At 47.6% G+C, this 24,675-nt stretch overlaps 1 protein-coding gene across 1 annotated transcript in view; it reads right to left on the bottom strand.

The window, feature by feature from the left end:
• Positions 1-24,289, bottom strand: part of LOC116971514 (transmembrane protease serine 11D-like) — a 31,785-nt gene extending 7,496 nt beyond the window's left edge. Inside the window, exons 1-8 of the mRNA XM_033018745.1 lie at positions 24,187-24,289; positions 22,514-22,644; positions 20,662-20,729; positions 15,486-15,664; positions 13,803-13,841; positions 9,743-9,817; positions 6,385-6,459; positions 4,477-4,639 (exon numbers count right to left, since the gene is read on the bottom strand). Coding sequence (XP_032874636.1) covers positions 4,477-4,639; positions 6,385-6,459; positions 9,743-9,817; positions 13,803-13,841; positions 15,486-15,664; positions 20,662-20,729; positions 22,514-22,644; positions 24,187-24,289 — 833 coding nt within the window. The remainder of the gene's footprint in view (positions 1-4,476; positions 4,640-6,384; positions 6,460-9,742; positions 9,818-13,802; positions 13,842-15,485; positions 15,665-20,661; positions 20,730-22,513; positions 22,645-24,186) is intronic.
• Between the last annotated feature and the right edge of the window lie 386 nt (positions 24,290-24,675).

Here is a 24,675-nt window from a genome sequence, read left to right as displayed (position 1 = left end):
TGGACATAGAACATAGAACAAAACAGCACAGGGACAGACAATAGACAATAGGTGCAGGAGGAGGCAATCTGGCCCTTCGAGCCAGCACCGCCATTCATTGTGATCATGGCTGATCATCCAAAATCAGTAACCCGTGCCTGCCTTCTCCCCATATCCTTGATTCCACTAGCCCCTAGAGCTCCATCTAACTCTCTCTTGAAAGCATCCAGAGAATTGGCCTCCACCACCCTCTGAGGCAGAGAATTCCACAGATTCACAACTCTCTGGGTGAAGAAGCTTTTCCTCATCTCCGTTCTAAATGGCTTACCCCTTATTCTTGAACTGTGGCCCCAGATTCTGTTTCCTGCTTCTAGCATGTCCAAACCCTTAATAATCTTATATGTTTCAATACGATCCCCTCTCATCCTAAATTCCAAATTATACAAGCCCAGCCGCTCCATTCTATCAACATATGACAATCCCGCCAACCTCAATACCAAGAATGTCCTTCCTCAAATTTTGAGACCAAAACTGCACGCAATATTGCAGGTGTGGTCTCACTGGGGCCCTGTACAACTGCAGAAGGACATCTTTGCTCCTGTAGTTGTTAATTCTGGCCAAATTGTAGTTGCCAGGACACTAACATTGAGGAAAGGGTTCTGGGCTGCTAGGCCATTTGGTCAATTTAAATGTGCCTTCTGCAGAAATGGGACAAGCTGCAGAATGGTGCCAGCTTGTCTAGAGCCTAGATAAGTGGCAGGAAGAGAATGGGACATCTGCAGATTCTGACAATTAGGTGTAAATTGCATGAAACGGATTGGGTGAATGCAAACCAGACACACACATTGTAAATATTGTTGCAAAGTTTTACTTTGCTAGATGTTGATTGGGTCAAGTGTTGAGCCTTGTCTGGGTTTCTTGAATATCCAGGCACATGTTGCATAATTCATTTCTGTTAACTTGCATCTAGAAACTTCGTCAGATACAATGTATTAGTCACTGTTTATTGGATGAGGGAAATGTCTGTCATGCTCTGTGTTATTCGATATTTGTTATTGGACTGTATAGAGACCACCCCCTTGTGGTTCGGCCCCTCAAGGTTCGGGGACCTATAAAAGGCCGCTCCCACGAGGTCCTGGGTCGATCTTCTGGGAGAACGCATGGGACTGCGTGACCTTCTGGAGTGTCTCTGCTTGCACGAGGCTAGAAGGGTTTGGCCAGGCAGATACGAGGATCGAACCTGCAGTGGTTAGGTATAGTAGTGGGGAACTCTTATTGTTTTTTTCCAAAATAAAGTTTAGATGAGCAAGTGCTTGACTCAGTATTTTATTGACTGAAACTAGAAAGGGAGTGGAAGGGGGGGGGGGGGAAGCTTAGAACGAGCTAACTCCTCTTGTTATAAAAGCCAACATGCCATATGCTTTCTTCACTGCCTGCTATACCTGCATGCTTACTTTCAGAGACTGATGAACAAAGACCCCCAGATCCCGTTGTACTTCCCCTTTTCCCACCTTGACACCATTTAGATAGTAATCTGCCTTCTTGTTTTTGCTTCCAAAGTGGATAACCTCACATTTATCCACATTAAACTGCATCTGCCATGCATCTGCCCACTCACCCAACTTGTCCAAGTTACCCTGCATTCTCATAGCATCCTCCTCACAGATCAAAACATCAAAAACGGAAGGTAGATTACTATCTAAATGGCGACGTTGGGAAAGGGAAGTACAACGGGATCTGGGGGTCCTTGTTCATCAGTCTATGAAAGTAAGCATGCTGGTACAGCAGGCAGTTAAGAAAGCGAATGGCATGTTAGCCTTTATAACAAGAGGAGTCGAGTATAGGAGCTAAGAGGTCCTTCTGCAGTTGTACAGAGCCCTAGTGAGACCACACCTGGAGTATTGTGTGCAGTTTTGGTCCCCTAATTTGTGAATAGGCATTCTTGCTATTGAGGGAGTGCAGCGTAGGTTTTCAAGGTTCATTCCCGGGATGGTGGGACTGTCATATGCTGAGAGAATGGAGCAGCTGGGCTTGTACACTCTAGAGTTTAGAAGGATGAGAGATTATCTTATTGATACATATACGATTGTTAAGGGTTTGGACACGCTAGAGGCAGGAAACATGTTCCCGATGTTGGGGGAGTCCAGAACCAGGGGCCACAGTTTAAGAATAAGGGGTAAGCCATTTAGAACAGAGACAAGGAAACACATTTTCTCACAGAGAGTTGCTAGTCTGTGCAGAGGGTGGTGGTGGCCAGTTCTCTGGATACTTTTGAGAGGGAGCTAGATAGGGCTCTTAAAGATAGCGGTCAGGGGATATGGGGTGAAGGCAGGAACGGGGTACTGATTGGAGATGATCAGCCATGATCATATTGAATGGTGGTACTGGCTCGAAGGGCCGAATGGCCTACTCCTGCACCCATTGTCTATTCACTGCCACTCAGCTTTGCATCATCTGCAAATTTGCTAATGCCACTTTGAATTCCTTCATCTAAATCATTGATGTATATTGTAAATATCTGCAGTCCCAGCACCGAGCCTTGCGCTACCCCACTAGTCACTGCCTGCTATTCTGAAAGTGACCCATTAATCCCTACTCTTTGTTTCCTGTCTGCCAACCAATTTTCTATCCATGTCAGCACTCTACCCCGAATATTATGTGCTCTAATTTTGCCCACTAATCTCCTATGTGGGACCTTATCAAAGGCTTTCTGAAAGTCCAGGTACACTACATCCACTGGCTCTCCCTTGTCCATTTTCCCAGTTACATCCTCAAAAAATTCCAGAAGAATAGTCAAACACGATTTCCCCTTCGTAAATCCATGCTGACTGGACTGATCCTGTTACTGCTATCCAAATGTGCCGCTATTTCATCTTTTATAATTGACTCCAGCAGCTTCGCCACCACCAATGTCAGGCTAACTGGACTATAATTCCCTGTTTTCTCTCCCCCACCTTTCTTAAAAAGTGGGATAACATTAGCTACCCTCCAATCCACAGGAACGGATCCTGAATCTATAGAACATTGGAAAATTATCACCAATGCGTCCACAATTTATAGAGCCTCTTCCTTAAGTACCCTGGGATGCAGACCATCAGGCCCTGGGGATTTATCAGCCTTCAGTCCCATCAGTCTATCCAACACCATATCCTGCTTAATGTGGATTTCCTTCAGTTCCTCCGTCACCCCAGATCCTCTGGCCACTAGTATATCAGGAAGATTGTTTGTGTCCTCCTTAGTGAAGACAGATCCAAAGTACTTGTTCTACTCATCTGCCATTTCCTTGTTCCCCATAATAAATTCCCCTGTTTCAGTCTTTAAGGCTCCAAATTTGGTCTTATCTTATGTTTTCTTCTACACATTCCTAAAGAATCTTTAACTATCCTGCTTTATATTCTTGGCTAGCTTACCCTCGTACTTCATCTCTTCTTCCCGTATTGCCTTTTTATTATCTTCTGTTGCTCTTTAAAGGTTTCCCAATCCTCTGGCTTGCTTTGTTATACTACTTCTCTTTTATTTTTACACTGTCCTTCACTTCCCTTGTCAGCCCCTTACTCCCCTTAGAATCTTTCTTCCTCTTTGGAATGAACCGATCCTGCACCTTCTGTATTATTCCCAGAAATACCTGCCATTGTTGTTCCACTGTCATCCCTGCTAGGGTCTCTTTCCAGTCAACTTTGGCCAGCTCCTCCCTCATAGCTCCATAGTCCCCTTTGCTCAACTGTAACACTGACACCTCTGATTTACCCTTCTCCCTCTCCAATTGTAGATTAAAACTTATCATATTATGTTAACTACCTGCTGATGGCTCCGTTACCTTGAGTTCCCTTATCAAATCCGGTTCATTACATAACACTAAATCCAGAATTGCCTTCTCCCTGGTAGGTTCCAGTACAAGCAGCTCTAAGAATCCATCACAGAGGCACTCCACAAACTCCCTTTCTTGGAGTCCAGTACCAACCTGATTTTCACAGTTTACCTGCATGTGAAATCTCCCATAACAACTGTAGCATTACCTATACTACATGCCAATTTTAACTCTTGATTCAACTTGCGTCCTATGTCCACACTACTGTTTGGGGACATTTAGATAAGTCCCATTAGGGTGTTTTTACCCGTACAATTCCTCAGTTCAATCCATACTGACTCCTTCTGTTTCAATGTCACCCTTTGCAAGGGACTGAATTTCATTCCTCACCATCAGAGCTACCCCACCCCCTCTGCCCACCTGTCTATATGCCCTTGAATATTCAGTTCCCAGCCCTGGCCCTCTAGCAGCCATGCCTCTGTAATTCCCACAAACTCATACTTGCCAATTTCTAACGAAGCCTCAAATGGCCTAATTCTGCTCCTATGTCTGGTGAGCAAGAACTTTAGGAGTTGCATGAGTAAACTTCCATGAAAATCTCTAGCGCCCAAAGTGTGATCCACACCAAGTTGGGGGTTTTGCGCTGGTGCTGTGAATGGAGATCTGAACGAAGACATGAGTGAAATTACATTTCAAAGCAGTGGGCGGCAGAGATGAGCCATCGGTCGGAGATGATGGAGGCACCGCAAACGTGTCTCCCGATCTGCAGGCTAACCTGCCACGGCCACTCGCCATTTTGTGCGTTGGTCCCACCAACAATCCTACTGGGAGTTGGAGCTTTAATGCCACAGCCTGCAAAATATAGTCATAGTCAAGTATATTCATTCCAAAACAAGAGCATTAGAGTCTTACAGCACAGATACAGGCCCTTCGGCCCAACTCGTTCATGCCGACCAAGCTGTTCCATCTACACTAGTCCCATTTGCCTGTCATTGGCCCATATCCATCTAAACCTTTCTTATCCATGTATCTGTCTGAATGTGTTTTACATGTTGTTATTGTATCTGCCTCAGCCATCGACCATAGAAGTTAGAGCAGTAACAGGAACAGGCCATTCGGCCCACAATGTTTGTGCCAAACATGATGCCAAGATGAACTCTGCCTGGACATGATCCACATCACTCTAGTCCATGTGCCTATCTATCTCTAAAACATCACTATCATTGTGGGGTGGGAGGGATGGAGTGGGGTGGGGTCTTTGAATGCCCCAGGTGATTCAATGACCATGGTGAAAGGACAAATGACCACTCAGGACCACGTGTTTCATGAGTAACCTGTCGTGGTCTCCACAGCAATGTATTCAATCTGCTCAACCCTCATTGGACCCAAAACCATATGAGCCAATATTACAGGTCGTGCGTTAGCAACATCAGGTTGATGTGAACTCTTTACCATCCACCACGGTTACTCCACATCAAACATCACACCAGACATTGCATTTTTCTTTCCTTACTTTTAACTATATTCACACATATGTCATAAAATCTGAATAAATAATCAATTTTAGAACAACTCGGACTGAAAGTTTTAAAACAACGAAACGTTATGAACATTGAAATTCACAGAGGCACAGAGTCGTCAATGTGAAAACAGGCCCTTCAGCCCAACCTGTCCATGCCGACCAACATGCCCCATCTACACCTGTCCCACCGGCTTGTGTTAGGTCCATATCCATCTAAACCTGTCCTGTCCATGTACCTGTCCAAATGTTTTTTAAATGCCTCAACTACCTCCTCATATATACACCCACCAGCCTTTGTGTAAAACAGTTGCCCCTCTGGTTCCTATTAAATCTATCCCCCCCCCTTCACCTTAAAACTAAGTCCTTTGGTTCTAGATTCCCCTACTCTGGATAAACGACTGTGCAGTTACTCTGTCTAATCCACTCATGATTTTATACACCTCTATAAAATCACTCCTCATCCACTGCAAGGAATAGAGTCCTAGCCTGCCCAAAGTCTCCCTGTAGCTCAGGCTCTCGAGTCCTGGCCACATCCTCGTAAATCTTCTCAGTTCCCTTTCCTGCTTGACAACATCATTCCTATAACATGTTGACCATACCTGAACACAACACTGTAAGTCTCACCTGTTGTGGTTCCAGTGGAGATGTTAATGTTGGCAACAGTCTTGTATGTTGTGACACCAGTGGGTCGTAATGTAAAATCTGGAAACAGTCAGATAATGTGACAAGATCAATGTGTTAAAGGTGTACATGGTTTTATTGGACTGTTTTGAAGAAAAGGAAGAAAATTCTTCCAATCCCCTGTCCCGCTAATTACTTCTCAACCAACCTCACCAAAAAAATCAATGATTAATATCTTGTTGCAGTTGTGGGAAGATGCTGTGTACAAACTGGCTGACATATTTACTGTGTCAGAATAGTTCCTCAAAGTTGTCTTCACCTGAAAGCCCATCTTGCTGTAAGAGCAGGAATTACACACCTGTATCATTCATTTAATACAGAGAATTTCTGCTCTACAAGTACGTTCTTTAGACGTTTCGAAGCTGAAGTCCAGTGGGCAGAAGATGAATCTTACCTGAGGTGGGTTGTGTTGGGATGTCCGTGCTGGTTGCAACGGTGGAATCTGGTGCCGCAGAACCATCCAGAGAAACTGAACAAAGGATGCAAGAAGCAGGCGTCAGAGAGATGGAAATTGTACACAGCTTGTACACGCATGTGGAAACCGATCCTCTTTGTTACACACCTCTCCCCACTCTGCACACACTTCCCTTTCATGTACACATCCAATGCCCTTTTGTAAGTTACTGCTGAATCTATTTTTACCATCTTTCAGTTTAGTTTAGTACAGTTTAGAGATACAGCACGGAAACAGACCCTTCGGCCCATCCAGTCCATGCTGACCATCAATCACCCGTTCACACTAGTTCTATATTATCCCAATTTACTGAGGGCCAATTAACCTACAAACCCGCATGTCTTTGGGATGTGGGAGGAAACCGGAGCAACCGGAGGAAACTCACGTGAACACATGGAGAACGTGCAAACTCCACATAGACAGCACCCGAGGTCAGGATCGAACCTGTAGAACAGAGAGACAACAGTTCTACCTGTTGCACCACTGTGCCACCCAAATAGCACAACCCAGAACATGATAATCAACAAATGTGTTGGTCATGGCTGAAGCCCAGTGATGTTGCTTCTCAGCATTAAGCTAATCTGGCCTCCCAAGGCTATTCCCCATCCATCCTTTCTGCAGTTCCATAGAACAGCACAGACCAAGAACAGGCCATTCGACCCACAATGTCTGTGCCAAACACAGTCAAGACCAACTCTTATCTTCCTGCACATGATCCATATCCCTCCATTCCATACATATCCATGTGTCTATCAATGTGCCTGTCCAAAAACCTCTTAAACACCACTATACATCAGCCTCCACCACCACCCCGGCAGCGTGTTCCAGGCGCCCACCACCCTCTGTGTAAAACACTTACCCCGCACATCTGCTTCAAACTTTGCCCCTCTCACCTTAAAGCTATGCCCACCAAGTTGTACCTGACAGATGCAACTTTGAAGATGTAACTAGGAAAATGGACAAGGGAGAGCCAGTGGATGTAGTGTACCTGGACTTTCAGAAAGCATTTGATAAGGTCCCACATAGGAGATTAGTGGGCAAAATTAGGGCACATGGTATTGGGGATAGAGGGCTGACATGGATAGAGAAGTGTTTAAGAAGGAACTGCAGATGCTCGAAAATCCCAGTTACACAAAAATGCTGGAGATACTCAGCGGGTGCAGCAGCATTTATGGAGTGAAGGAAATAGGCAACGTTTCGGGCCAAAACCCTTCTTCAGATAGAGAAGTGGTTGGCAGACAGGAAACAAAGAGTAGGGATTAACGGGTCCCTTTCAGAATGGCAGGCAGTGACTAGTGGAGTACCGCAAGGCTCGGTGCTGGGACCGCAGCTATTTACAATATATATCAATGATTTGGATGAAGGGATTCAAAGTAACATTGGCAAGTTTGCAGATGACACAAAGCTGGGTGGCAGTGTGAACTGTGAGGAGGATGCTATGAGAATGCAGGGTGACTTGGACAGGTTGGGTGAGTGGGCAGATGCATGGCTGATGAAGTTTAATGCGGTTAAATGTGAGTTTATCCACTTTGGTAGCAAATGGCATCTATCTAAATGGCGTCAAGTTGGGAAAAGGGGAAGTACGATGGGATCTGGGGGTCCTTGTACATCAGTCTATGAAAGTAAGCATGCAGGTACAGCAGGCAGTGATGAAAGCGAATGGCATGTTGATCTTTATAACAAGCGAAATCGAATATAGGAGCAAAGAGGTCCTTCTGCAGTTGTAAAGCGCCCTAGTAAGACCACACCTGGAGTATTGTGTGCAGTTTTGGTCCCCTAATTTGAGGAAGGACATTCTTGCTATTGAGGGAATGCAGCGTAGGTTTACAAGGTTAATTCCCGGGATGGCGGGACTGTCATTGGCTGAGAGAATGGAGCTGCTGGGCTTGTACACTCTGGAGTTTAGAAGGATGAGAGGAGATCTCAATGAAACACATAACTTGTGACTAAAGGGATCAGGGGGTATGGAGAGAAAGCAGGTATAGCCATGATCATATTGAATGGTGGTGCAGGCTCGAAGGGCAGAATGGCCTACTCCTGCACTTAAATTCTATGCTTCTATGTTTCCCTCTCTTCACCCCTCTCCCTCTCCCACCCACCCCCCCTCCCCCACCCTCTTCCCTCTTCCACCACTCCCCGTCTCTCTTCCCACCCCCGCTACCCCTCACCACTCCCCCTCGCCACACCACTCCACACTCTCCCCCCTCTCTCGACCTCCCACCCCCCCCGTCTCCTCACGCCCCTCCCTCCTCCCCACCCCCTCCCCTCCCCCCCCACCCCCTTCCCCCTATCCCTCCTGTCCCCTCGGAACTCACACACCCCTACCCCTCCCTCCTCCCTCCCCACTCCACTCCTCTCCCCTCCACTCTCCTCCCACTCTTCCCTCTCTCCCCCACCCCTCTCCCCCCCCTCCCTCCTCCCCATCTTCCCCATCCCCCCCCCCCCACATCTCTTCTCCCCATCCTCCCACCCCCCCTTACCCCGCTCTCCTTTTCATCTCCCACATTCTATCCCGTTTCCTCCTCCTCCTCTCCCCTTCCCTCCCCTCTTCTCACCCCCCCCCCCCAACCCGCAAACGCCGTTGGGGAAACAGACCCAACGGGTCTGCACTTGGTCTAGTATCCATCTAAACCTTTCTTATCCATGTATCTGTCTGAATGTGTTTTACATGTTGTTATTGTATCTGCCTCAGCCATCGACCATAGAAGTTAGAGCAGTAACAGGAACAGGCCATTCGGCCCACAATGTTTGTGCCAAACATAATCCAAGATGAACTCGGCCTGGACATGATCCACATCACTCTAGTCCATGTGCCTATCTATCTCTAAAACACCACTATCATAGTGGGGTGGGAGGGATGGAGTGGGGTGGGGTCTTTGAATGCCCCAGGTGATTCAATGACCATTGTGAAATGACAAATGACCACTCAGGACCACGTGTTTCATGAGTAACCTGTCGTGGTCTCCACAGCAATGTATTCAATCTGCTCAACCCTCATTGGACCCAAAACCATATGAGCCAATATTACAGGTCGTGCGTTAGCAACATCAGGTTGATGTGAACTCTTTACCATCCACCACGGTTACTCCAGATCAAACATCACACCAGACATTGCATTTTTCTTTCCTTACTTTTAACTATATTCACACATATGTCACAAAATCTGAATAAATAATCAATTTTAGAACAACTCGGACTGAGAGCTTTAAAACAACGAAACGTTATGAACATTGAAATTCACAAATTCACAAAATGACGTTTCGAAGCTGAAGTCCAGTGGGCAGAAGATGAATCTTACCTGAGGTGGGTTGTGTTGGGATGTCCGTGCTGGTTGCAACGGTGGAATCTGGTGCCGCAGAACCATCCAGAGAAACTGAACAAACGATGCAAGGAGCAGGCGTCAGAGAGATGGAAATTGTACACAGCTTGTACACGCATGTGGAAACCGATCCTCTTTGTTACACACCTCTCCCCACTCTGCACACACTTCCCTTTCATTTACACATCCAATGCCCTTTTGTAAGTTACTGCTGAATCTATTTTTACCATCTTTCAGTTTAGTTTAGATCAGTTTAGAGATACAGCACGGAAACAGACCCTTCGGCCCATCTGAAGCACATCTGCTTCAAACTTTGCCCCTCTCACCTTAAAGCTATGCCCACCAAGTTGTACCTCACAGATGCAACTTTGAAGATGTAACTAGGAAAATGGACAAGGGAGAGCCAGTGGATGTAGTATACCTGGACTTTCAGAAAGCATTTGATAAGGTCCCACATAGGAGATTAGTGGGCAAAATTAGGGCACATGGTATTGGGGATAGAGGGCTGACATGGATAGAGAAGTGTTTAAGAAGGAACTGCAGATGCTCGAAAATCCCAGTTACACAAAAATGCTGGAGAAACTCAGCGGGTGCAGCAGCATCTATGGAGCGAAGGAAATAGGCAACGTTTCGGGCCAAAACCCTTCTTCAGATAGAGAAGTGGTTGGCAGACAGGAAACAAAGAGTAGGGATTAACGGGTCCCTTTCAGAATGGCAGGCAGTGACTAGTGGAGTACCACAAGGCTCGGTGCTGGGACCGCAGCTATTTACAATATATATCAATGATTTGGATGAAGGGATTCAAAGTAACATTGGCAAGTTTGCAGATGACACAAAGCTGGGTGGCAGTGTGAACTGTGAGGAGGATGCTATGAGAATGCAGGGTGACTTGGACAGGTTGGGGGAGTGGACAGATGCATGGCAGATGAAGTTTAATGCGGTTAAATGTGAGTTTATCCACTTTGGTAGCAAATGGCATCTATCTAAATGGCGTCAAGTTGGGAAAAGGGGAAGTACAATGGGATCAGGGGGTCCTTGTACATCAGTCTATGAAAATAAGGATGCAGGTACAGCAGGCAGTGATGAAAGCGAATGGTATGTTGGTCTTTATAACAAGCGAAATCGAATATAGGAGCAAAGAGGTCCTTCAGCAGTTGTACAGAGCCCTAATGAGACCACACCTGGAGTATTGTGTGCAGTTTTGGTCCCCTAATTTGAGGAAGGACATTCTTGCTATTGAGGGAGTGCAGCGTAGGTTTACAAGGTTAATTCCCGGGATGGCGGGACTGTCATTGGCTGAGAGAATGGAGCTGCTGGGCTTGTACACTCTGGAGTTTTGAAGGGTGAGAGGAGATCTCAATGAAACATATAAGATTGTTAAGGGCTTGGACACGCTAGAGGCAGGAAACATGTTCCCGATGTTGGTGGCATCCAGAACCAGGGGCCACAGTTTAAGAATAAGGAGTAAACCATTTAGAACGGAGACGAGGAAACACTTTTTCTCACAGAGAGTGGTGAGTCTGTGGAATTCTCTGCTTCAGAGGACGGTGGAGGCGGGTTCTCTGGATGCTTTCAAGAGAGAGCTAGATAGGGCTCTTAAAGATAGCGGAGTCAGGGGATATGGGGAGAAGGCAGGAACGGGGTACTGATTGTGGATGATCAGCCATGATCACATTGAATGGCGGTGCTGGCTCGAAGGTGCAGCACCTACTCCTGCACCTATTGTCTATTGTCATATATTCACAATTAGCCATGGGCACATTCATTTATTTTCATAAAACCACTCATCTACCATTTCATTCTAAGCAGCTGTGAATAGAAGAATATATTCACTGTCCACTAACTTAAGGAAGATAATGGTTTTGTTAGTGGGATGCTTTAAAGTTCATAAGTTCATGTTATACGAGCAGAATTAGGCCATTCGGCCCATCAAGTCCACTCTGTCATTTAATCATGGCTGATCTATCTTTCCCTCTCAACCCCATTCTCCCCATAACCCCTGACACCCGTACTAATCAAGAATCTATCTATCCCTGTCTGAAATATATCCATTGACTTGGCCTCTACAGCCTTCTGTGGCAAAGAATTCCACAGATTCACCACCCTCTGACAAAAGAAATTCCTCCTCATCTCGTTCCTAAACCCACATCGTTTTATTCTGAGGCGGTGACCTCAGTCCCAGACTCTCCCACTAGTGGAGACTTCTTCTCCACATCCACTCTCACTATTCCAGTTACTCAATGAGCTAACAACGTCCACCACTGCCCTCTAGTGGCTATTTACTGCATTTAATGGATCCAATGGTTAAAATGGAACCCTGTTGAATCAACAAGAAATGGTGGCACGATGGTGCAGCGGTAGAGTTGCCGCCTCACAGCGTCAAAGACCCGGTTCGATCCTGACTACGGATGCTGTTCAGTACGGAGTTTGTACATTCTCCCCCTGACCTGCGTGGATTTGTTCTGAGATTTTCGGTTTCCTCCCACACTTCACAGGTTTGTAGGTTAATTGACTTGGTATAAATGTATGGATGTAAAATTGTCCCTAGTGTGTAGGATAGTGTAAATGTGCGGGGATTACTGGTCGATGCACAACATCTCACCATAAGGGTTGTGGGCGAGATACTAAACTAGTACTGTGCATCTGTTTTCACCAAGGAGAACAGTGAGATCAGTGTGGAGATCACTAATATGTAAGGGCACTGTGAGATGAAGATGGAGGAGGCACTGGGGATCTTGAAGAGCCTGAAGGTGGATAAATCCCTAGGACCTGATGGGATCTGTCTCATGTTATTGAGGAAGACAGGGATGAGGTTATGGGAGCCCAGATGAAGATCTTTGCATCTTCTGTAGCCACAGACAAGGTCCCAGAGCACTGGAGAGTAGCTAATGTTCCTTTGTTTAAGAAGGGAAGTAGAGAGAATGCAGGGACTGCAGACGGGCGAGCCTCACGTCAGAGGTAGGGAAACGATTGGTGAGGATTGTTTGGGTGAGATTTACTCCCATTTGGATGAGAATAGGTTAATGAGAGAACCACACTAGGCAGCATGGTTTTGTCCACAGCAGGTCATTGCCTAATTACTTGAAGATGTGAAGGATGAGGGTAGGATGGTGGATGTTGGCCACATGGAGTTTAATAAGATCGTCATAATGCAACTCTATAGGACATTGGTCAGGCCACATTTGGAGTATTGCGTGCAGTTCTGGTCGCCCCATTACAGGAAGGATGTGAAGGCTTTGGTGAGGGGGCAGAAGAGATTTACCAGAATGAGGCCTGGATTAGAGGGCATTAGCTAAAGGGAGAGGTTGGACAGATTTGAATTGTTTCCTGTGGATTGCTGGAGGTTAAGGGGGGGGGGGGCTGACAGAAGCAGATACATTACAGAGAGGAAGAAATGATAGATAGGGTTGGCAGTCAGATCTTAGAGGGCAGATATTGTAGAGGGCATAGCTTGAAGGTGAGGGGCAGCATTCCAAGGACATGGAGTCATAGAGTCATACAACTCTGGAACTGGCCATTCTGACCAAACCTGCCCATGCCGTTGTACCTACTTGTGTTTGACCCATATCCATCAGAACCTTTCCTAACCATGTTCAGGCCAGGTATTTCACACAGACGGTGATGGGTGCGTAGAACACACAGCTGAGGGTGGTGGTGGAGGCAGATACGGTAGTGGTGTATAAGACACCTTCCAGTAAGTAACTGGATATGCAGGGACTGGTGAGAGATGGATTATCTGCAGGCATATAAGAATTGGCCAACATCATGTTCAGCACAGGCATGTGGGGCATATTCCTGTGATGTACTGTTCTATGTTCTAGGTTTTACAGAGGGTGGTGGGTGTCTGGAACGCTGCCAGGGGTTGTGGTGGAGGCAGCTACCATAGTAGTGTTTGGATAGACACACGGAAACGCAGGGAATGGAGGGATATGGATCACCTGCAGGCAGAGGAAGCTTACCCCTGTGTTGTACTGCTCAAAACTGAAAACAAATAGATAGAAACTAATCAACATTAAAATGTTCCAGATAAATGGCTTACCTTTTTTCAAAAGAAACTCTGCTTGTGACTTGCTGATTTCTGAAATGAATGAAGATGAAAAAGGTCAATGTTGACGAGGCAGGTCAACAATATGGACATTGGCAGCTGCTGAATGACAATACTAGGTTTGTCATTGTCACCTGTGCTGAGATACTTACTCTAAATGTACCGCAGCAGTCTCTGCTTTCACCCCATCTAGATTACCAATCAGCTCTTCTCTAAACTCCTGCACCTTGGGGATTGCCTCTTGGACCTCCTGACCTACAGGCCTCAGTCAGTTAGAATTGGTCACAACATTTTCTCCACCCTGCCCCTCCACACTGTTACCCCTCAGGGTTGTGTGTTCAGTACCTGTTCCATGCGCTGGGTGGCCACGACTCTGTGGCCAAGTGCAGCACCAACTACATCCTTAAGTTTGCCGATGATACCATGGGGTCAACAACAACGATGAGACAGAATACAGGGAATTGAACCTTGACCTTGTGGTGTGTCATGTGTCAGAACATCCACCTAGACCCTAACGTCAGCAAAGCTAAATAATTGGTTATTGACCGAATGAAGTGAGGAGAGGGTGTGGGAGGTGAACTCAACCTGTCCTCATCAACACAGGTGCTGAATGAAGAGATGGTCGATGGCTTCAAGTTACCAGGCATCCTCATCACCAGCAACCTTCATAGGGTCATGAGACATAGAAGAAATAGCAACTGAGGCTGCAGGCGATGTGGAGAAGACAAAACAATGCACATTGTGAAATCTGTTACGACCACAAGACATAGGAGCAGAATTTGGCCAGTCAGCCCATCAAGTCTACTTCACCACCCAATCATGGCCAGTCAGCCCATCAGGTCAACTCCTCCATTCAATCATGGCTGATCTATCTCTCCCTCTCAACCCCAATCTTCTGCCTTCTCCCCATAACCCCTGACACCCGCACTAATCAAGAACCTATCAAACTCCACATTAGAAATACTCAATGACTTGGCCTCCACAGCTGTATGTGGCGAGGAATTCTACACATTCACCACCCGCTGACTAAAGGCATGAGAAAGGGGGAAGGGGGGGGATGGGTTGGCTGAACCTAACCCGAGGAGGGGAGGGGAGGGATGTCGGTTCATGGGAACTGCTCCAGGACATCGAGCTAGCGGGCCGATCGGATTTTGAATAATGGAACCAATAATGTCGGCACCCACATGTGTAATAAATGCAACAGGAATTCCCCTGTACAGTTGCATGTGTGACCAATCAAGCTCTACTAAATCATTGAACCATTGTTACACCAACCTATATTTATAGTTCACAACACCTCATATTTCGCCCAATGGTATAAATTCTGTGATTACACACAACCTCATCTCATGTTCCCCTCCCCTCTTGCTCCCTTCCTCCACCCTCGTCGTTTTACCAGTTCCACACTTCTGCACATTGTTTCTCTTGAGATCACACCTTCCCTGGACAACAATGGACCAACCAGGCACCGCCCTGCCTGAAGTCATTTGTCGCCGGCCCAGATTGGTCCTGGTCTTTTCTCACCTCCAGCTCTTCACCTCAAGCTCTCCAGCTGACAAACAAGCCCCAACTACACTAGTCCCACCAGCCTGGTTTGTCCCATATCTGCAGGTGTTGCTAAACTCTGGATGCTGTAACAAGTAGTACTGAGCTGGGGACTATTATTGTGCAGCGTACCGGTGAACTGGATGGAGTTGATGTCGATGAGCAAGTGGTTGAGTGAGCCGGTCTGGGTGGACATGTCCACTTGTGTCAGGCTTTGCTGGATTGCCAACTCCACTGCATCCATCAGTGAGGCTGGGATGTTGCCGTTGCCCCCGAACTCCAGGACCAGCTCAACCTTCACGCTCCCAAAGCTGTCGGAGAAAGTAGCAAAGTGATGTCACATCCTATAGTTCCTCACATGCTCCACGTCTGGCTCATCCCTTTCCCTGCTCCACTCACAATCGAGTCACACAGCCCTTGCACAACTGTCCAAGATTATTTTACATGTTGCCCTAGTCCCTGCCTCAATTACCTTCTCCAGCAGCTCGTTCCATACACCCACCACCCACTGTGTGAAAGCGGTACCCCTCAGGTTCCAATTAATTCTTGCCCCTCTCACCTTAAACCATGATCACATTGAATGTCGGTGCTGGCTTGAAGGGCCAAATGGCCTACTCATGAACCTATTGTCTATTGTCCTCTGGTTCTTGATTCCCCTCTTTGTGGTAAAAAGACTGCATTTACTATTTATGTACAGCCCTTATGATCTTATACACCTCTCTGTAAGATCCTCATGGGGCTTTCTCACGGGGCGACTTGATGCAAGAGGTAACCAGAGTTGAACATCGTGGGAACCTCGTACGATAACCGTACGGCATTCGTGGACGACCGTGGACCACCGTGGTGCTAACGGCACGTAATCGTGTAACTTGTTGACTCGGGAGAAAATTCAAGCAAGCAAGCTTGAATTTCTCCAAGAGTGACTTGTACACTTGTGGTTGAGCATTGAAACATTATATGGACGTAGTGGCCAGTGCGATATCCGTAATAACTCTTGCGTTTACCGTGGGAACTCCTGCAAACGGTGAACCCGGAAGCTGGACAGAGGGGACAGAAGGGGAGTAAAAAAGGTGGTCTCAATATTGCCAATGGAACATGTGTCCATCGAGGACGTCCCACCTCATTGTCATTGTTGGAGAATCTTTTTCACTGCAACACTTGCAGAGATGGCTCCCAGAAAAGCTCAAAGAAAGGGGGTAAAGCATGTCAGAAAGGTTTTTGCCATGCAGGAGAATGAGGAGGAGACGCAGCAAGAGAGACAGGTGGAGAGGCAACAGGAGATGCCACAGATAACACTGCCTGTGGGCTCCTTGGAGCAGGGAGAGGGTGAGCAAGGTGGATTTCAGATTGCCTCCCCAGTAGCCGTTGTAGGAATAGCCTCAACAGACGCGTATATAAAGGGAAGATGGCAGAAGGTAAGGCCATATAACTTCACCAGGGAACAAGAGGGGGAACTTGTAGAATGGTACCAATTCAACAAAATTCTTTACGATAAATCCAGAGAGGATTACAGAAACAGGGAGAAAAAACGGAACCTGCTGGAGATGAAGGCTGCGGAGTATCCCGGGTGCTCATGTGAGTATATATAACGATATATTAGTACATCAACAGGAAAACCATTTAATGTTATCCATGATTTAAAAACATACATTACTATTGATGTAAAAGTACTGTTTTTGCCGTTAACTTAAACTTCTCTTATAAGTGTGTCTGTGTCCTGCAGCTGCGAAGTAAAAAAGTCGCAGACAACTTTTACACGCTCTGTGTTTGAAGTTGGAATCATGTCTCCAAGAGCCATACAATAAATTCTGCATGAGGGCAGGCAATTTTCACTTGTAATGCTTGTCTTAAAAAAGGCTATCTGTATTTACAAACTTGTGCTCAGGTATCCAAGAAGCACAAGAAATACCACATTAAATATGGAGAGCAGGCTCTTAAACAGGCCTCTATTTACTGTCCAGAACTTTTAATATAACGGAAGACATCCAATGCTAGAAGTTCTATTTAATTCCACCACTCTACTTTAATGCAGATGACCAACTCATGCAATGGTTCACGAATCTCACCCTTCTGCCTTCACGCAAGCGTCCTCGATTCACATAGAGGGCTGCTGCATACAGCGCGTCAATGAAAAACACCACCATCCTGTACTCGAAACTACTTAGTACAGGCATGTCTCCAAATGAGCCAATTCAACCAAGGGAGGATATTTATAGTGTGTGAAAAAAAAAGTGACATCATTTGTGCCACGTGATGATTTAACAACACTTCACAGTTCACAATGTTCATTCAAGATTTAACGGGAAAGCTCGGGAGACGGACAAGTCACTCGCACAAATAACAGAAATGCCGAGTACCCATGGGAACTCTTTATCTACCCCCCGTTATATCATGTGATATCGTGCTAGACCACGACCACTTCACTCTGGTTACATCTTGCGTCAAGTCGCCCCGTGAGAAAGCCCCATCAGCCTTCTGCACTCCAAGGAATAATGTCCTAGCTTGCCCCAACCTCTACCTATAACTCAGGTGTTCAATGCATCTTATAGAGTCATGGAGCAGCTCAATTGACAGCATCACCTCCCTGAGGGTGAGGGGGGGGAAGATGAATCGGAACCTGAAGGACAACTTTTTCCACACAGAGGTTGGTGGGTTTATGGAATGAGGTGCTGGAGGAGGTAGTTGAGGCAAGTACTATCACGATGTTTAATAAACATTTGGACAGATACATGGATAGGAATATGGGGTCAAACGTGGGCAGTTGGGACTGGTGTAGATGGGGCATTTTGGCCAGTGTTGGGCCGAAGGGCCTGTTTCCACGCTGTATCACTCTATGACTCTTGTTTGCAAGAATGATCCAAGGAATGAGTGGGTTAACATATGACGAGCATTTGACAGCACTGGGCTTGTACTCGCTGGAGTTTAGAATGTTGAGGTGGGACCTCATTGAAACTTACGGAATAATGAAAGGCATAGATAGACGTTTCCACTGGTGGGAGAGTCTAGGACCAGATTTCATAGAATTATAGGGTGGTCTTTTAGAAAGGAGGCGAGGTGGAACTTCTATAGTCAGAGGGTAGTTAATCTGTGGAATTCATTGCCCTAGACGGCTGTGGAGACCAAATCAGTGGATATTTTTAAGGCAGAGATGGTCAAATTAGAACGGGTGTCCATGGTTATGGGGTGAAGGCAGGAATATGGGGTTCGGTGGCAGAGATCAGGCATGAATGAACGGCGGAGTAGACTTGATGGGCCGAATGGCCTAATTCTACTCATATAACTTGTGACACAGCTTCCTCCATTAGCTCCACCATCTGTGATTTGATCCCACAGGACATATCTTTCCTTCCTCTTCCCTATCACAATTCCAAAGTGACCAATCCCCCTCTTCTATCTCCACCAACAATCTCTTCCCTTCACTGGGCACCTTCCCAGGCAACCGCAGGAGATGCAACATCTACACTTCTAGCTCCAACGCTCCCACGATCAAGGCAGCCAAGTATTTTACTACAGGTGAAGTCATGTTTCACTTCCAGTTAGTTGACCGTGATGTGTTTTACTTTACTCTGGTCAATCCAATGCAGGTGGAGTGTCTGCTTTGCAGAACACCTCTGATCATGAGGATGATGCCTGACTTCCAGATGCCCATTGTCATTCTCCCACACACTCCAGGGACCAGACTCCTACACTGTTGCAGTCTGATAGAAATGAACAAGATCATGGAATAGATCGTGTAGACAGACAGAATCTTTTGCCCAGAGTTGGGGAATCAAGAACCAGAGGCCATAGGTTTATAGTGAGGAGAGGAAGGTTTAACAGGAACATGAGGGGTAGCTTTTTAACAAAGTGGGTGGTGGGTGAAGGGAACAAGCTGCCAGAGCAGGTAGTTGAGACATGTAATATCACAACATGTAAGAAACATTTAGACAGGTACATGGATAGGACAGGGTTAGAGGGATATGGACCAAACACAGACAGGTGGGACTAGTATAGATGGGGCATGTTGGTTGGTGTGGGAAAATTGGGATGAGGGACCTGTTTCCACGATGTATCACTCTATGACTGCAAGTGGCAGATGGAATTTAACCCTGACAAGTGTAGGTTGGTGCAATATGGTCAGTGTAGTCAGGGCAGGGGAATATCCAATGGCAGAGGCCAAGGGAGTGTGGTGGGGCAGAGAGACCTGGTGATACACATACACAGTTCCCTCCAAGTGGTGCCCGGGACGATCGGGCTGTGAAATGAGTCTTTCTTCATCAATATAGGAGTTGGAACATCATGTTACATGTAGTTGGTGAGAACATGTGTAGGATAGAACTGCAGATGCTGGTTTAAACTGAAGTAAAAATACCAAAATGCTGGAGTAACTCAATGAAGAAGGGTCTTGACTCGAAACGTCACCCATTCCTTCTCTCCAGAGATGCTGCCCGTCCCGTTGAGTTACTGCAGCATTTTGTGTCTATCGTTGGTGAGAACATGTTGTGTTTGGGGGGAGGATGCATTCAGCTGGAAAGGGTGCTGAGGATGTTACTGGATAAGGATTTTACTGGATAAGGAAGGCTTGAATTATAGGCTGCGTCTGAAAGGGCTGGGATTTTTGTCTTTGGAACGTACGAGACTGAGGGGTGACTATAATCGTGAGGGTCATAGACAATAGACAATACACAATAGGTGCAGGAGTAGGCCATTTGGCCCTTCGAGCCTGCACCGCCATTCAATGTGATCATGGCTGATCATCCCCAATCAGTACCCCGTTCCTGCCTTCTCCCCATTTCCCCTGACTCCGCTATTTTTAAGAGCCCTATCTAGCTCTCTCATGAAAGCATCCAGAGAACCGGCCTCCACCGCCCTCTGAGGCAGAGAATTCCACAGACTAGATAAGGTGAATGGTCACAGTTTTTTCCACCAGTCAGTGAGTCTAAAACCAGAAAGCATAAGTTTTTGGTGAGAGATATGAAAGAGATCTGAGGGGCAATTTCTTCGTGCAGAGGGTGGGTGTATATGGGATGAGACAGAGGAAGCTATGAGGTAGATACAATGACAATGTTTAAAGGGTATTTGGACAGATACACAGATGGGAAAGGTCAAGCAGCATATGGGCCAAACTCAGGCTAATGGGTCGGCATGGATAAGTTGGGCCGAAGGACCTGTTTCTGTGCTGTCATCACCTGTCTGTAGAAGAACCAGATACGTTGTGATCAGGCAGTGACCTGAACAAATTAAGCTGTAAAGATGATATCATGATTCTATGAAAACCTGTCATAACTTTAACGTTACGAGCATTGGGTGGGAAAAGTCAAGAACGTACCTGAATTCTACAACTTGTCCACGACTGAATTCCTTGGACAATTCTGATTCTGAATAGACCAAGTTCAGCTGCAGTCAATGGGAAGGAAGAAAGTTGTAGATGGTGAAGTACAAAGGGACGGTTTCCACAACAGTAATAACTTTTACACATCTGGAAAATCCCTCTTTCTCATGTTCATTACACACTTACAGTTCAAAGCCACAGCATTTATGCAGGGCCATCAATCTGTATCAATGAATGATTTAAAAAGTAATGACAGGACATTCACTGACATTGATGCTTTCAAGAATCATACAATGAAGATTGGACAATGTAGTCGCAAACTTTTCAATGTCTTTGAAGGTTGTTCTACATTAAGGGCGGCACGGTGGTACAGTGGTAGAGTTGCTGCCTCACAGCGCCAGAGACCCGGGCTCGATCCTGACTACGGGTGCTGTCTGTACGGAGTTTGTACGTTCTACCCGTGACCTGCGTGAGTTTTCTCCCACACTCCAGTGTGTGGGGGGGATGGGTGAGGGGGGGGGGGGTGAGTGGAGGGGGGATATAGGTTGGAGGCCAGGTGGGGCACAGGGGAGTGAAGGGGGAGGGGAGAGAGGGGGGTGGGAGTGGAGGGGGAGGGGAGAGAGGGGGCGGGCGTGAAGGGGGAGGGGAGGGGGGAGTGAGTTGGGGACAGGGGAACATTAGGGAAGGAGATTAGTGGGGGGTTAATACCGTTGGGAATGGAAGAGGGAGTTTGTTGTCGGGCTGATGGGATCAGTGAAGATGGGCAAAAGGTTTGCGTGGATACGATATAGGCATGGATATAAGCATGCAGATATGCGGAGTAAGGAGGGATATGGCTTATGTGCCTCTCCAAAAGCCTCTTACACCACTATTGTATCTGCCTCCACGACCACCAGAGGGAGGGGGTGTAGAGGGAGGGGGTGCAGGAGGGGGGGTGCAGGGGGAGGGGAGGTGCAGGGGGAGGGGGGGGTTGCAGGGGGAGGGGGGGTGCAGGGGGAGGGGGTGTAGGGGGAGGGGGGGTGCAGGGGGAGGGGAGGTGCAGGGGGAGGGGAGGTGGCAGGGGGGGGGGTTGCAGGAGGGGGGTGTAGGGGGAGGGGGAGTGCAGGAGGAGGGGGGGGATGTAGGGGGGGGGGGGTGTAGGGGGAGGGGGAGTGCAAGGGAGGGGGAGTGCAGGGGGGAGGGAGGGGGTGCAGGGAGGGGGGGGGGTGTTGCGGGGAGGGGGAGGGTGCAGGGAGGGGGGAGGGGGTGCTAGGGAGGGGGAGGGGAGTTGCAGGGGGAGGGAGGGGGTGCAGGAGGGGGGTGTAGGGGGAGGGGGAGTGCAGGAGGAGGGGGGGAGTGCAAGGGGAGTGCAGGGGGGGTGCAGGGGGAGGGGGAGTGCAGGGAGGGAGGGAGGGGGTGCAGGGAGGGGGGTGGGGTTTGCGGGAGGGGGAGGGGTTGCAGGGAGGGGGGAGGGGGTGCAGGGAGGGGGGAGGGGGTGCAGGGGGAGGGAGGGGGTGCAGGGGGGTGAGGGGGTGCAGGGACGGGGAGGGTGTGCAGGGAGGGGGGAAGGGTTGCAGGGAGGGGGAGGGGGTGCAGGGAGGGGGAGGGGTGCAGGGAGGGGGGAGGGGTTGCAGGGAGGGGGAGGGAGGGGGTGCAGTGGGAGGGAGGGGGTGCAGGGAGGGGGGAGGGGTTGCAGGGAGGGGGAGGGGGTGCAGGGAGGGGGGAGGGGTTGCAGGGAGGGGGGGTGCAGGGAGGGGGGAGGGGGGCTGTATTTGGTGAGGCCAGGAGATGTACAAGGTTCAAGGGAAGTTTGAAACAATCAACTTTCAGAAGCAAATCCTTGACCTGACTTGAAGCTGAGCTTTCTTACTTGTGTCTGAATGTCATCGGTCAACTCAGAGAACTCCATGGAGCTGCTCGATGCCAGGCTCTCGTTGTAGGGAACGTTCAATATTCTGAAATTCCCTCTGTAGTAACTTTTCCATGTTTGCGGACCGGCAGCTTCAAAAGATGAGAAACAGAGCTATTGTAGTTGTCCTATTGTGTTCAGCATCATATTTCTACATCGGCAAGTCACCCAAGCTGATAAGGAAATTGAACCTTATACAAGGGATTTTGTTCAATTGAGTTCAGAGATACAGCATGGAAACGGGCCCTGCGGCCAACAGAGTCTGTGCTGACCAGCGATCCCCGCACATTAACACCATGTTTGATAGGACAGGTTTGAAGGGATATGGACCAAGCGCAGGCAGGTGGGACCAGTGTAGCTGGGACATGTTGGCCAGTGTGGGCAAGTTGGGCTGAAGGGCCTGTTTCCACACTGTATCACTCCAGGACTATCCTACACACTAGGGACATTTAACCTTCAGACCTGCACGAGTGTGGGAGGAAACTGGAGCACCCGGAGAAAACCCATTCGGTCACAGGGAGAACATGCAAACTCCGTACAGACAGCACCCAGTCAGGATGGAACCCGGGTCTCTGCCGCTGTGACGCAACAACTCTACCGCTGCCCCACTATTCTTTACAACACTGAACTTCTCCTGCCTCTCAATCCCAATGGCCCACTAATTTTCCTGTGTTATTCTCTCTCCTGTCTCCCACCCACCTCGACACAGGCAACAAGCACCTGTTTCACATAACATCCTGCACACCTTTGTGTTGTGAGAGGAAACCAGAGAAAAGATGCTAATTCACACAGACAACACTACAGATCTGAATTGTTGTGAAGTTTTGTAATCTGGGAATTAGATATTCTGTTCCCTTCAACAGCCCCACCCACCACTTTGTTGATCATCTTATTGACTATTCCTGCCATCCATTTACTCATCTACAGTTTCCTCTACATTGTACCTGCTGGAGACTAAAGGAACTGTAAACGCTGAAATCCTGCACAAAACATTGATTCAGATTCAGGGACAGTTTCTTCCCAGCTGTTATCAGGCAACGGAATCATCCTATCACCAACATGAGAGTGGGCCTGACCTCCCATCTACTTCATTGAACACCCTCAGCCTATCTTTAATCAGACTTTAGTGGACTTTATCTTGCATGAAACATTATACCCTTTATCCTGTAGTTGTACACTGTGGATTGTTCGATAGTACTCAGGCATTGTCTTTCTAATGGTACACAAAAATGCTGGAGAAACTCAGCGGGTGCAGCAGCATCTATGGAGCGAAGGAAATAGGTGACGTTTCGGGCCGAAACCCTCCTTCTTTCTAATGTCTGGATAGCACACAACAAAAGCTTTTCACTGTACCTCGGTACACGGGACAGTAGTAAACTGGTGAAGTAAACAAGATGCTGGAGTAACTCATCAGGACAGGCAGCATCTCTGTCTGAAGAAGGTTCTCGACCTGAAAAGTCAACCTTCTCTCCACAGACACTGCCTGTCCCACTGAGTTACTTCAGCATTTTGTGTCTACCCCTCCACAGACACTGCCTGTCCCACTGAGTTACTGCAACACTTTGTGTTTTGCTGGAGGTTCTGGTGTTAGCTGGCACTTTGATTCACGAGTGAAGAATAGACTTGGTTCTTACCTTTAGTCAGAAAGACGGCTAAAAGAATAATTGCCACTACAGCGAGAACAAGCAGTGTGGAAATAATCACAATCGTGGCCACAAAGCATTTGGAGACTTTCATTGTGACGGGAACGGCTCTGTGAAGACAGAACAAAATGAGTGTTTGCTTTCCGTTAGAGGAACTAAAACAAATGACAATGTTGACACACTTTCTGCACAAGAGTTTTCCAGTCACCGTCCAGAGAGAACATCTGAAGAAAGGTCTTGACCCAAACCGTCACCTACTTCTCCAGCTTTGTGTGTCCATCTTTGGTCCAGAGATTAGTGCCGAGAATCAGAGATCAGGATGCAGTGAGAAATCACATGGGGATCCCCACTTGGGCAGCACGGTGGTGCAGCAGGTAGAGCTGATGCCTCACAGCGCCAGAGACCAGGGTTTGATCTTGACCTCAGGTGCTGTCTTTGTGGCGTTTGCACCTTCTCCCATTTCTGCGTGGGTTTCCTCCG

The sequence above is a fragment of the Amblyraja radiata genome, chromosome 3 (assembly GCF_010909765.2).
Source record: "Amblyraja radiata isolate CabotCenter1 chromosome 3, sAmbRad1.1.pri, whole genome shotgun sequence".
Lineage (NCBI taxonomy): Eukaryota > Metazoa > Chordata > Chondrichthyes > Rajiformes > Rajidae > Amblyraja > Amblyraja radiata.
The sequence above is the reverse complement of the archived record's forward strand: the minus strand, read 5'-3'. Positions and strand labels throughout refer to the sequence as shown.